Below are 13,573 nucleotides of genomic sequence, written 5' to 3'. Positions count from 1 at the left end.
CCCCTCCCAGTAAACTGTAATCCAGACCCGAGGGGCCCTTCCAGTTACAAACATGTAGAATGACCTAGTGGAAGGGTTTGGAGACTAACTTTGTCTAGAGAAGTGCCCTGAACTGGTACTAGTTGTTTATTTCTTGCCTACTTTTGTTTCTAGGTCTCTGGACTCCTAGGTCTCTAGGTCTCATGCCCGGCTTTCATAGCTATGGTGCCCGACACACACCCCTTTGAAAACATTCCCCCCTTCCCTTGTCCCAGCCTATTCTCAAAGTATTTTTTAAGCACAGAATTCCTTATCTGCTGTTGAGGAAGAAGGAAGAGTTTCTGAGAATACTATTTGAAGGACTCTCTAGTCAACCCATAAAATAGGCACAGTCCCAGTGGCTTGGACAACAGGGAGTCAGAAGAGCTCTGAAAGGATTTGGGTAGGCTAAAAATGAGCTCATCAGGCACTGGATGGGACCAGCAGTTTTTACTTCTCGCCTCCACCCATCATCCCATCCCTGCTTCTGCCCAACACTGGGAGGAAGTCAGGAAATACTTGTGGATAAACACATGACAACCCAAAGACACAAACATAAAATTACTTCTAAGTAATACACTGCTTTGGATTCTTTGTCAGCGAATTGCTCCTAAGGACAAGACTGGGAAATCAGAAACTTCCTTATCATCACACCTTAGACATCCCTGTTTAATTTAACCTTTTCCCCACAAAGGACCTCAGGCTTCTCTTCCACCCTTAGGCAATGAGATACAGTGTGAAATCAACTTGAGAGTCTTGGTAGCTGGCTGGGAAGACTCCTTTAAATAACTGGGGCTTACCTCTGCTGTCGCACCTGTAATGAGAGACTAGGACCACTGATCTCAGCCCCTTGCCAGCATTACAGTTTACAGTTCTGGGAGAAACAGACTCTAAGACTGAAGAGGTTCCTGGCACCACTGGACTACATCAATGTCTCTGGGAATGATGCTACAAGGTACAGTTTAGAGCTGGCAAACCCAAGAGAGTCTGGCTGGACTGCAAATGCTACTTAATGTGAAGTCTGGCCCCAGCCAGGGAGGAATTAAGTAAATTCTGCCAGATGGGCAATGGAGGTGAGTCTGGGAGTAAGCATACCTGGCCATGGGACTAGCAGAAGCTCTGTCTCCTCCTCTGGAGGAGATGACCATTCATTTCTTTGTTCTTGCTATCAATGTTACTTCCTAATAGCTGCTTTTCTTACAGTGTTGGATTTTTCCTTTTGTGTTACTTTTCATGGAGTTTTTACAATTTTTTTCATGTGACCTTCACCTCAATCCTCTGAGGGTATTATCCCCACTTTACAATTGAGGAACTAAGAGGTTTCAAAACAAAGTGATGAAAGTGATTTCTGCTTTAGCCCATGAAAGTTTAACTGCTACAGAAATTGCCCTTTGCTATAAACAACTAGAAAACTAGACAAATGTGTGAAACTATCGTTTTTAAACATCAGACATGAGTAGTATGTTTCCCTGAGAGAAGGAAACAAACAAGGTAGGCCTTATAGTTGCCCTGGACTACTACCTAGAGGCAACTTCCATGCTCCAGCACAGAGAGGGGGAACCCAGAGCCCAGAGATCTTGCTGAGCCAGAACAACTGGATATTCATATATAAAAAAAAAAGAGAACTTTGACCTTATCTCATGACATACACGAAAATTAGCTTAAAGTGGACCATGGATCTAAACGTAAAACCTTAAATAGCAAACTTTAGAAGAAAACCTGGGACTTCTCTGGAGGTCCAGTGGTTAAGATGCTGCGCTTCCAATGCAGGGGGCGGGGGTTCAATCCCTGGTCGGGGAACTAAGATCCCACATGCCGCACGGCGCGGCCAAAAAAAAAGAAAAACAACCAAAACAAACTTCAGAAGAAAACCTGAGAGAACATCGTTGTGACCTTAGGATAGGCAAAGACTTCTTTACTAGGGCACAAAAAGCATAAGACACACAGAAAAAAATGGATAAATCAGACTTCATCAAAATTAAAAACAGTTGCTCTTCAAAAGACATTGTTAAGAAAAAAGACAAGCAACAGATAGGTAGAAAATCTTTAACAAATGTTTGTATAAAATACTTATATCCAGAACACAGAACTTTCACAACTCAGTAATAAGAAAAACAAAATTTAAAAAAGAAATGTGCGAGAGATTTGAATAGACCCTTTACCAAGAGAGATATATGTATGGCAAATACGGTACACGAAAAGGTGCTCAGCATAACTGGTCATTAGGGAAATGCAAATTAAAATCACAGTGAGACACCACTACACATGTACCAGAATGGCTAAAATTAACAAGAGGGGCAATACCAAGTCTAAATGAGGATGCAGAGTAACTGGACCTCTCATACATTGCTGCTGGGAATGCAAAGTGGTAAGGCCCTTTGGAAAACAGTTTGGCAGTTTCTTATTACCTAAACAATCCTTATCATATGACCTAGTAATTCCTTTCCTAGGTTTTACTTATGAAAGATAAAAACATATGGCCACACAAATACTTCTATGCTAGGAGCTGCATTATTCACAATTTCCAAAAAGTGGAATAATGCTACCAGAGCTGCATTATCCACAATTTCCAAAAAGTGGAAGTGCCAAAATGTATTTCAACTGGTGAATTAATATAAACAACACATGCATATAATGGAATACTACTCAGCAAGAAAAAGTCATGACTCACATCACATTAATAAAGGACAAAAATTATACGATCATCTCATTAGATGCAGAAAAAGAATTTGACAAAATCCAACACTCTTTTATGATAAAAATACCAACAAGCAAGAAACAGAAGGGACTTCTTCAACCTGATAAAGGGTATCTATGAAAAACCCACAGCTAACACCATATTTAATAGTGAAAGACTAAAAGCTCTCCTCCTAAGATCAGGAACAAGGCACTTCCATTCAACATTGTACTGGAAGTTCTAGCCAGGGTGATTAGGCAAGAAAAATAAATAAAAGGCATCCAGATTGGAGAGGAAGAAGTAAAACCTATCTCTATTGTATAGGACATGATCTCATATACAGAAAGTTCTAAGTCCACAAAAACAGACAAACAAATAAACAAAAGTAAGTTCAATAAGGTCATGGGATAAAAGATTAATATACAAATATCAACTATAGTTCTGTGTAGTAGCAATGAACAATCCAAAATTGAAATTAAGAAAATAATTCCACTTACAACAGCATCAAAAATAATAAAATAGGAATAAATTATTTAACAAAAGATGTTCATGAGGTGTACACTGAAAATTACAAAACATCACTGAAAAAAATTGAAGACCTAAATAAATGGAAGGACACCCTGTGTTCTGATCTGAATATCTGAAGATATAATATTATTATAGTGACAATACTCCTCAAATTGAACTACAGATTTAACATAATACCTATCAAAATCCTAATTGACTTTTCTTTTTCCAGAAGTTGACAAGCTGATCCTAAAATCTGAATGAAAAGGTAAGGACTCAGCCAAAACGATCTTGAAAACAAAGAACAAAGTTGGAGGACTCAACACATCCTGATTTCAAGTTACCATAAAGCAACGATAATCAAGACAGTGTGGTCCTGGTATAATAAGGACAGACATACAGATCAATGAAATAGAACTGAGAGTCCAGAAAATCCATGTATTTATGGTCACTTGATTTTCTGACTGACCAAGGTGCCAAGACAATTCAATGGGGAAAGCTGAAGTCTTTTAAACAAATAGTGCTGGGACAAATGGATAGTCACATGCAAAAGGATGAGGCTGGACCTGTACCTCACACCAAATACAAAAACTAACTCAAAATGGATCAGAAACCGAAAAGTTAAGACATAAAACTATTAAATTCTTAAGGAGAAAATGGATACAAGTCTTTGTGACCTCGGATTAGGCAATAGTTTCTTAGATATGACATTAAAAGCATAAGCAACAAAAGAAAAAGCAGGTTGGACTTCATCAAAAGTAAAAATTTTTGTACATTAAAGGACATTATCACAAAAGTTGAAAGTCGGTGCACGGAATGGGAGAAAGTATTTGCAAATCGTGTATCTGATAAGGAATTAATATCCAGAATATATAAAGAATTCTTACAACTCAAGAATGAAAAGACTAACAACCCAGAGGATCAGAACAGACATTTCTCTAAAGAAGGTGTACAAAATGGCTCCTTAGCATTAGAAAAGATTCCCAACATCATTAGCCATTAGGGAAATGCAAATCAAAAGCACAATGAAATACGACTTTATACCCACTAGGATGGCTATAATCAATAGATGGACAATAACAAGTGTTGTCAAGGATGTGGAGAAACTGGAAACCTCATACATTGCCAGCGGGAATGTAAAATGGTGCAGTCTCTTTGGGAAAAGTTTGGCAAGTCCTCAAAAAGTTAAACTTAGAGTTGGCACATGGCCCAGCAGTTCTACTCCTAGGTAAATACCCAGGAGAACTGAAAGCCTATATCCCCACAAAAACCTGTCCATGGATCTTCATAGCATTATTATTCATAACAGCCAAAAAGTGTAAACAATCCAAACGTCCATCAACTGATGAAACAAAACATGGTATATCTAACAATGGAATATCACTCAGTCATAAAAAAAGAAAAGATTCATGCTACAAAATGGATGAACCTTGAAAACTTCAAGTGAGAGAATCCAGACACAAAAGGCTATATGTTGTATGATTCCATTTACATGAAATGTCTAGAATAAGCTTTCAAAAACAACTTGCTTAACTAATTTAACTGACATGGGCAACTAGTTTCAGATTATCTGTGAGGACTGGGGTTAGAGTGGGGCAAGACAGGAACACATAGAAAACTGAAATCACGGATGTTCTGAGACCCCAGCTGCCCACTGGAACAGTATTTGACTCCTGGGGTGGAAATGTGAGTACGAAGGTTTCATGACATGGTTCTGTTACAGATCCAGACACTTGGCCCAACTCTCAACACTATTAACTCTGGTCACAGAAACGGGCAGTGGTTGGGGCTTCCCTGGTGGCGCAGTGGTTGAGAATCTGCCTGCCAATGCAGGGCACACGGGTTCGAGCCCTGGTCTGGGAAGATCCCACATGCCGCGGAGCAACTAGGCCCGTGAGCCACAATTACTGAGCCTGCGCGTCTGGAGCCTGTGCTCCGCAACAAGAGAGGCCGCGATAGTGACAGGCCCGCGCACCGCGATGAAGAGTGGCCCCCACTTGCCGCAATTAGAGAAAGCCCTCGCACAGAAACGAAGACGCAACACAGCCATAAATAAATAAATAAATAAACCCAAAGTTTAAAAAAAAAAAAAAAGAAACGGGCAGTGGACCAGGAGCCAGGAAAGCTTGACTTTTTCACTAACCAGCTGTGTGACCTTGGGCAAGTCACTTAATTGTTACAGTTTCCCCTCTACTTACTGATGAAATGATCTCTAAACTCTAAAATTCTAAGAATTGTGGGCCACTGTACTCAGCACCGGGCTTGGAATTAACAAGGGGTCAATACCACATGAACCTGGCAATCTAATAACACATCCTGTATTATTCTTTCTGAATGGTAGCTAGGAATCATCTGCTCATTTTAGGAGCTCACTGTTCCCTGGGAAAGAGACTTTTGGCAAAAGCAACAGTTCAGATGACAGTCCCAGTGTTTTGGAGAAAAGCAACTAATTTATTGATAACAAAGCCTATTTTTTTTTTTTTTTTGAAATTTCATAGCTGCAGACCCATAAATACAAAGTCCCCAGAAGACTCTAAAAATATGTTCTCAATTCCCTTTTATCTCCCACCCAGAGCTGAGAGAATAGCATCAACTGTGTCATATTAAACACATCTGCATCCAACACCGATAAAAGTGCATGACCGAGGGAACAGATAAGAATTGTTTTCAATTTGTTCAGATGGGATTGGTTAAATTTAACCTAATTAGACCAAATAATCAAAGCAGGTGTTTGTAAGTTGCCAATGTTTTTATTCTCTGTAATTGTTTGGCTATATTTCCCAGGAACTTAGGTAAAGGAAGTTATAATATGTCAAAAAAAATCATTGACCTTATATTTATTCTTGTCACACATATATTATTCATGTCCAAGGCAGTACAAATACAAAGCATCACTGAATACTTCTCACAGATTTTTACCATTTAACCACCATCAACATCTAAGCTGGCCTTTGGGAGGGCTTATGTTACCGAACTTCCATGATACAAACACAAGCAGTAAAAAATGAGAGCCTGTCTTCTAATCTTGTACTGATCTACAAAGCACACTGACTTGGCATTCAGACTATTTAGGGATCCTGACTTCACGCTCACAAGCTGGTCACTTTTAAGGCATTTAGAAGAAAAATAATAACAATAATAAAAGTTACATTCTAGTTAAAACAAAATGTTTATTGCACTTGGCAGAATGATGAGATCCAAACTATAAATGCCAACTAACAAAGAAACCACAAAATGCGGTCACCAGCAGCCTGGTATTAGGAAGTCTTTCATGCAGTGGCTGTAGGTCCACTTTCAAAGGGAAAAAGGGCAGGTAGCTGCCCGGGAGCGTTAAGCTTTCTCTTTCTAGTAACTAGCCCTGGGTACGCTCTCATATTATTCCACACACCCCGGAGACGGGAGATAGCAGTGCAGGCAAGAAAGTCCCCATAAAAGCATGTGATCATGAAGCTACTGGAAAGGGGGATCCCTCTCTGAGGCCTGGGGATTCTGCAGCAGCGGCAGAAGCCCGGGAAGCTGAATCAACATAGGGGGTCTAAGGCACCATCCCCGAGACAAGAAGTGGTTTTCCTGACTCAGGCCTGAGTGTGCTGCGGGACCACGGTGGAGGTGGCTGGAGAGCTCGGGCTGTGCTCTCTTACTGTACAAGTGACGTCGGGCAGTTGCCTCTGTTCCTCAGTTCCCTCACGTCTAAAATGAAGGACCACTAGTACCTCCTTCACTAATGTGTGCAAAATGCTTGGCACAGTGCTTGGCATGAAGTTAAATGCTCAGTACACACTGGCCATAATTATTATGATCCCTACAAGGGAGATGATACTGAAAATAATGTTTCCTAAAAATTAGAATATAATGGGCCTCCTATATACATTTCAGGGGTAGGGAAACAGCCTTTTGAGATCACTTACACGATGTGGGTAGGATGGACAAATCCTTCTCCACCTAAAACACTTTTTGAAAACTGTTATTATGTCCTTTCTTTATTTCTTTGGGAATAACTAATCCTCTTCAAGATTCATATTTTAATATGTAACACATAATTACAAAAGAAAGAACGGGGTTACATAAAATTAGTAAAATGGAGACTAGGAAAGGAAAAATCCACTCATAAACCCACCAAGAGAACTTAAACTGAAAGTCAGACAGTGCAAATAGGTAAGATATTTGTTTAAACACTTGGTAAAAGAAAATGTTCAATTCAGTAGCTGTGAAAAACACACATTTAAGGGGTGTGGGCATAAGAGAGAAATAGAAAGTCCACCTCTCAGAAAAAAGGGAGTAAATATTTAGTCAAGTCTCAGATAGTATTTCAGTAAACAGATATTTCAATGGAAAATTTCCAACCTGAGAGCAAATAATTTAAAATGGGTTTAAAATGAGAATGAAAGCGCTCCATTTCCCTGTCCCTGCCCAGACCTGTAACCCAGCCTCTGAGTACTTGGAGCAGTTAGGCTCTTTCTTCCTCATCCCCCCAACTCCAACTGGAGACTATAATTTTCTTTCTAGCAGGAAACTGATATATACTAATGATGACAGCTGGATTCAGAAGAGGAAAAAGAATACAGGGGACAGAGAGTCCTTGTGGGTTTAAATCACTTTAAAACTCAAAACAAAACCCCCAGATTTGGAATTTTTGAAACCTAGTTAATGGCTAAGGAAACCTCAAATGATTGGGAAGTACTAAGATAAAAGTTTGAATTACACAAAACACATCATTATCTTAAGCTGTTCTAATCATCTTCTCTGCCTTCCCCCTTCACTGGTTTTCTCATTGTTTATGCCCCCAGCCCTTCAATGTTCTAAGACATTTCAGAGGTAGAAATAGCCTTCCAAGGTCACTTACAGAATAGTGTTTGAGAGGAGACAGGCAGATCCTCCTCCGTCCAAAAAAGTTTCCCAGAAATTGACATTACTTCTTTTCTTTTGGAACAATTAATCTCCTTTAAGATTCATATTTAGATACAGTTACTGTTGAAATACATGTATATACACACATATGAATAAAACAGAATTATGTTATATAAAATTAGTAAAATGGAAAATAAGAGGAAGAAATCCCCCTAAAATCACACCATGCTAAAGCAACTATTTTCAGCATTGTACTGCCTTTAACTCTAGTCCTCCACTTCGGACCCCCCATCTCCCAAACCCTCAATGATGGTTATGACAATACCCTGACATTCCATGAATGCATTTACAGTCACATTCTTTTTCTGTGGCAAAGGAAGCTGGCTCCATTAAGGATCCTAAGGCTCCTTTAAGGATGGGGGCACAGAAGATGTCACGCTGTCTTAAAAACCACGTGACCCTACTCTCTGTCTTATATCCTCCGATAATCTCTTTTGTCTAAAGGGTCAAGTTCGAGCTCCTTAGACTTCGGACCATGACGCCCTCCTTGACTGAGTTCCCGCCTCCCAGCCTCACTTCTAGCCACACCTCCTGTCCTTGAACCCAACACTGCAATCGCACTGTCCCAGTTCTTTGAAAGCTGTGCTGACGTGAGCCTCTGTGGCTTCAGACATGGTCCTTCCTCTGTCTATAATACCCACCTGTCCTTTGCCCATCTGGTGAATTTCTACTCATCTTCAAAACTCTGCTCAACCACCTCCTCCTCTATGAAGGCTTCCCTGTCCTCCCAAGTAGAAACGACCTTTCATTCTTTAGTGCCTCCAGTGTATCCCATACACACTTCCTTTATAGCATCTGTAATCCCTTTTTGGACCTACTTATAAGCCCCAAACGTATCATGTGTCTCTCCAGATGTAGGTGCTTAACTTGTCTGACGTTAGCATGTCATGTCTGATGAACAAAAAAAATTAATGAACAACAACCACAAGATGATCCTTTTCTGGATCAGTCAGAGGGGCAGCAGCATCCCTAATCAAGTGGATTCCAAAGTGGATTCTTGACATTCCAGGCCAGGTATGCTTCAGTGTTTTCCTAGGAAAGCAGGCATTTCTTCTTTCTTGAAAATGTTTAAGAACATGAGGAGAGTTGTAAATGTGAGGGACTGACCATAACTCTGCCAGGCTGCAGGAAACTGGATTAGATGCATAGTTTCCAGCCAGTGATAATTATAACGATGATAATAATATTAATGGTAGCTAAAATTTATTGAGCACTTATTCTGTGCCATGCAAAGTACATTCTTTACATAGGACTTTACATGTGTTAGTTGACAACCACTCTAAGGTATAGATCCTATTATATCCCCAGTTACAATTGAGGAAAAGTGTCTCAAAGAGGTTAAATGACTTGCCTAAGGTCACGAAAACTAGTAAATGGCAGACCTGGGATTCAAACCTAGGGATCTAGCTTTAAAGCCTATGTGGTGTACTCCCTACTCTGAGCTCTGTGAGCTTTAGAGGTAGATAGATGTGTATTTACAAACATATACACATAATATATACATTTGATTTGAATTCGGAAAATGAATTTACATGTGATTGATGCATGAGTTTTAGTAAGATTTGTATCTTGATGACACCTGTTACTATTCTAAAAACTGAGGAAAATTCTGCATTTCAATCAATCAGTTAATAACAAATCCATTTAACGCAGGCCTACTACTTGCTTAGTTGGGGGACACAGAACCTAACCATGATCTATTCTTTCAAGACATTTACAAGGTAAAACTGTCACGACAATACTTAGAAATCATACTGATATCTACACATCCAGATAAGTGATCACCTTGTTTGGTGATACACTTAGCTATTGCTCAAACTGCCTTTGGAAATAATTTATGAAACACACAAGAATCGATTTAATTATTTTAAGCTCACAGTTTACTTTTATCCTAAACAGTGCTATCGACCTTAACTGCCATTTTATTTGACATTTGGTTAGTTCTAAATATCTAATTCATCCTCAAAGGAGGAAAATTTGCTACCACTATTTGTGTGGATGTAGTATATGAATATATACAGCCATACAGAAGACACATACATATATATATCCTGTGGTTTACGAGGGCAATTCCCAAAGGACTGGAAAAAATCAGTGCTTGTCCAATAGGAATATATGAGCCATATATGTAATTGATTTTCTGATAGCCACATTTTAAAAAGAAACAGATGAAATTAACTTCAATAATACTTTTAATTTAAACAAATATATCAAAAATATTATCATTCCAATGTGTAATCAACGTAAAAATTATTGAGAAATTTAACCTTTTTTTCATACTAAGTCTTCGAAATTTGGTGTGTATTTTATTCTCATAGAACATCTCAACTTCGATCAGCCGCATCTCAGTTGTTCAAGAGCTGCATGTGGTTAGTGACTGCCATACTGGGGAGTGCAGGATTAAATATTTAGAGCTATAGCTGTCATGTCAGAAAAAGAGTAAAAGTGCCCCATCCCTTGCATACCTTACTCTGCAACGTAATGACTCTAAGAGGTATAATACACTGATGCAAGTGAAATACTGTTGAGTAATAAACAACAGCTTGTGATCACATTTAATTGGGGCACAAACGCTAAATGATGTAAGAGTTTGTGGAAAGGATGATTCCAAAAGGCCGAAGTCATCTTCATGGAGGAACCTAGCTCATCAGTAAAGGACAGGCAATTGGAGAAGAAAGAAGGGTATTTTACAACATTCAAGGGTTAAACCCTCCAGACAAGGAATAATGGTACGAATACACCAAGAAACACTTAGTTCAGAAAAACCTAATGATTATAGTCAACCACACAACTATGATAGGAACCCAGTGAATGGATTTGTGAAGTAGTGAGCCACTCTTTCACGGACAAGGCTCTTTAGACATTAAGCAGAGAAGTATTACTAAGCTACATGAAATTTGGAACTGAAATACAAAAATGGTAGAAACCCCACATGATTTACTTGGTAACATCTGATTCATAATCTCTTTATATAAAATCTCTGGACCCCAGTTAACTCAAGTGTAAAATAAAGTGGACGCAACCCTGAGGTCCCTTATAGCTAGGGTGACATGTGATTTATTGTGCAAACCTGGACACTTTCAAGAGTAAAAGGGGTACTATTAATAATTATGCTGGGATAAGAGGTATAAACTAGAAGCGTTTCACAGTCATAAAACTATATGATCCTCTTCTACCAAAAGGATGCAACAGCTACCCCTATGCAGGGACGTGGAGCTGATCAAAGTCCAGGTGTGTTCGTATTACCTCTGCATGGCCACAGGGGCCTTGTGGGCTAATATGCATTGATACGAGCGAGGCAGCTTCGCACCTCCCCCCCAAAGCATTTTAAATTGGCTTGAATTTGGGAACAGGGTTCCATATGGACAGAGCTGGACTCTGACAGCCTGAATATATTTACTGAAGACAACAAATCATTGACAGACTAAATGTAACAGAGGAAAGGCCTGGCCTGCTTGTACTCAGAATCTGACTTTGTAATTGTAGCCTCCTTTAGACAGGCCTAATCAATTAGAAGAGGCTGATTTTAACCAGTTGCAGGCTCATTACCCTGCATTCCAGTTTGTGTTGATGAAAATCAGTTTCAGTCTGTGGCCTGGAACTCATGTACAGCACTTCCTGAGGCCTCTTATATAAACACATCAAAACATTTTTTTATTTGGAGCTGCCCCTCTCCCTTTTAAGAAAACCACTTTGTGAATCATGATGAAAATAGAACAATTGCATGTGGATCTGGGGCCCATACCAGGAAACATACATGACACCAAGGAACACGTATAAAGTCAGAGCTCAAGGTAGCGAGGGGTGGACTTGAGACTGAGTCTCAAATATCCAGGCTCCAGCATCAAATGAGTCCACTCGGTTATCTCCACAAACTGGAACAGAATGAACTCTGAGTTATTAAAAATGACGACCTTTCAAAGAAAATGCATGAAATAGGAAAGAGCCAAGGTCTCAGAAATACAGAGGGTATCTGAGTAGAGTCCAGACTCTTCCCTGAATGACCAAATAGAAAACAAACTTGCAACTAAACAAGGACAAGTTTCCTTGGGAAGCTTCTATGAGGAAACCGTATGACACTATGTTTAATTTTGATATGTGGTTAGTCCTGCAAAAGTAGAAGGTGGGGGAGTGCATGGTAGAGCCGCTCAAAACCCTACCTGCATTTCAAAGACCTGTAATCATTCCAAAATATGATATAAATATGACTCATACCTGGCTGGTTGTCTTTTGAGGGTTTGTCAAAACAGCAAGTCAACAGGAAGAGAATATCAATATACACAGCTCTGGTCACCAAACATGGATTTTGCCTAGAAAGGTAAAGAACAGAAAATAAATCGATATTTTCTCTCTCTGAGGCCTGAGTCACAGAAAAGAGAAAATGGGTATTTTCTACCAGCCACGTCATGAGGCTTAGAGAGTGGTAACGAATGCTAAAAATAATGGACAGTCACCAATGGTGAGAACACAAGAGCAAGTCAAGTGAGACAATGAAATCCTACCGCATATGGTGGAGGTTGGGGCTGTGAGTGTACGAAACAGAGAAAACTCTATGCTCTGGCTCCAAAGAAAATTAACTGAAAACAGACGACAACCAATATCTGATCCCACTTATTTGGAAACAAGGGGGTGGGGGGAATATGACACCATTTTCTGTTATCTTCCTCTGAACTGGACAAATTTAGGGGGAAAATCATTGGTTATGAGTATCACTGATTTAGCATTTCGGAGAAGGAGAACTGCACTCACATATGATAAACCATATTTACGGACTTAAAATAACCAGCTGAAAAAACAAACACGCGAAAAGCATTAACAAACGCTGCAACAGACATTCCTTTCCCGATAAATGAGATTTTTTTCTTCTTTCAATAAATGGAGCAGCTCTTTTTTACGCTTTGAACCACACGCTGGAAAAAGTAAGTGGGCTCCGATTTAGGGGGTCTAGATAAAAAAGAATGAAGACCTTCTTTTGAGTACAGCACTGAAAGTCCCCGGCTCTGAGCCTCAGTTCATATTGACCATGAAAAGGGCCCAAACCTCCTTGGTGCACTAAGAACTCAGTGCAAGCAGGAGAAACAGTAGGGACAGATCTGGGTTTGAATGCTGGCTTTGCCACTTAGTATCTCTGTAACCTGAATCAGATTCCTGACGTGTACAACTGACACCCTAATCACCTCACGGTGAGTCACTGTGAGCACTGATGTGGTGCATTCCCTGACCTGCTTCCCTGCCTCCCACCTAAGATGAGGGAAGGGCACAAGTTCTGGCTAGTATATTTCCATCTGGCTTGATGCCTCAATCCATCCTTCTCATTCCCTGTAAATTAACAGTTTTACCACTTCCCTAAAGTTTATTCACACTCTGTCCTGAACAGAGTATCCCCATATCCTAGGGATACGCATGATTTGCATGGAAAGCAAATCAGATACTTTTAAGTTAAAACTGTCTTGTTTCAAGTTC

General features: G+C 39.7%; 1 protein-coding gene across 1 annotated transcript in view; it reads right to left on the bottom strand.

Moving 5' to 3' along the window:
• Nucleotides 1-13,573, bottom strand: part of THADA (THADA armadillo repeat containing) — a 325,437-nt gene that overhangs the window by 68,248 nt on the left and 243,616 nt on the right. The window contains 1 exon segment of the mRNA XM_036872571.1: nt 12,326-12,420. Coding sequence (XP_036728466.1) covers nt 12,326-12,420 — 95 coding nt within the window.

Source organism: Balaenoptera musculus, chromosome 13, assembly GCF_009873245.2.
Source record: "Balaenoptera musculus isolate JJ_BM4_2016_0621 chromosome 13, mBalMus1.pri.v3, whole genome shotgun sequence".
Lineage (NCBI taxonomy): Eukaryota > Metazoa > Chordata > Mammalia > Artiodactyla > Balaenopteridae > Balaenoptera > Balaenoptera musculus.
This window is presented reverse-complemented; position numbering and strand designations above follow the sequence as displayed.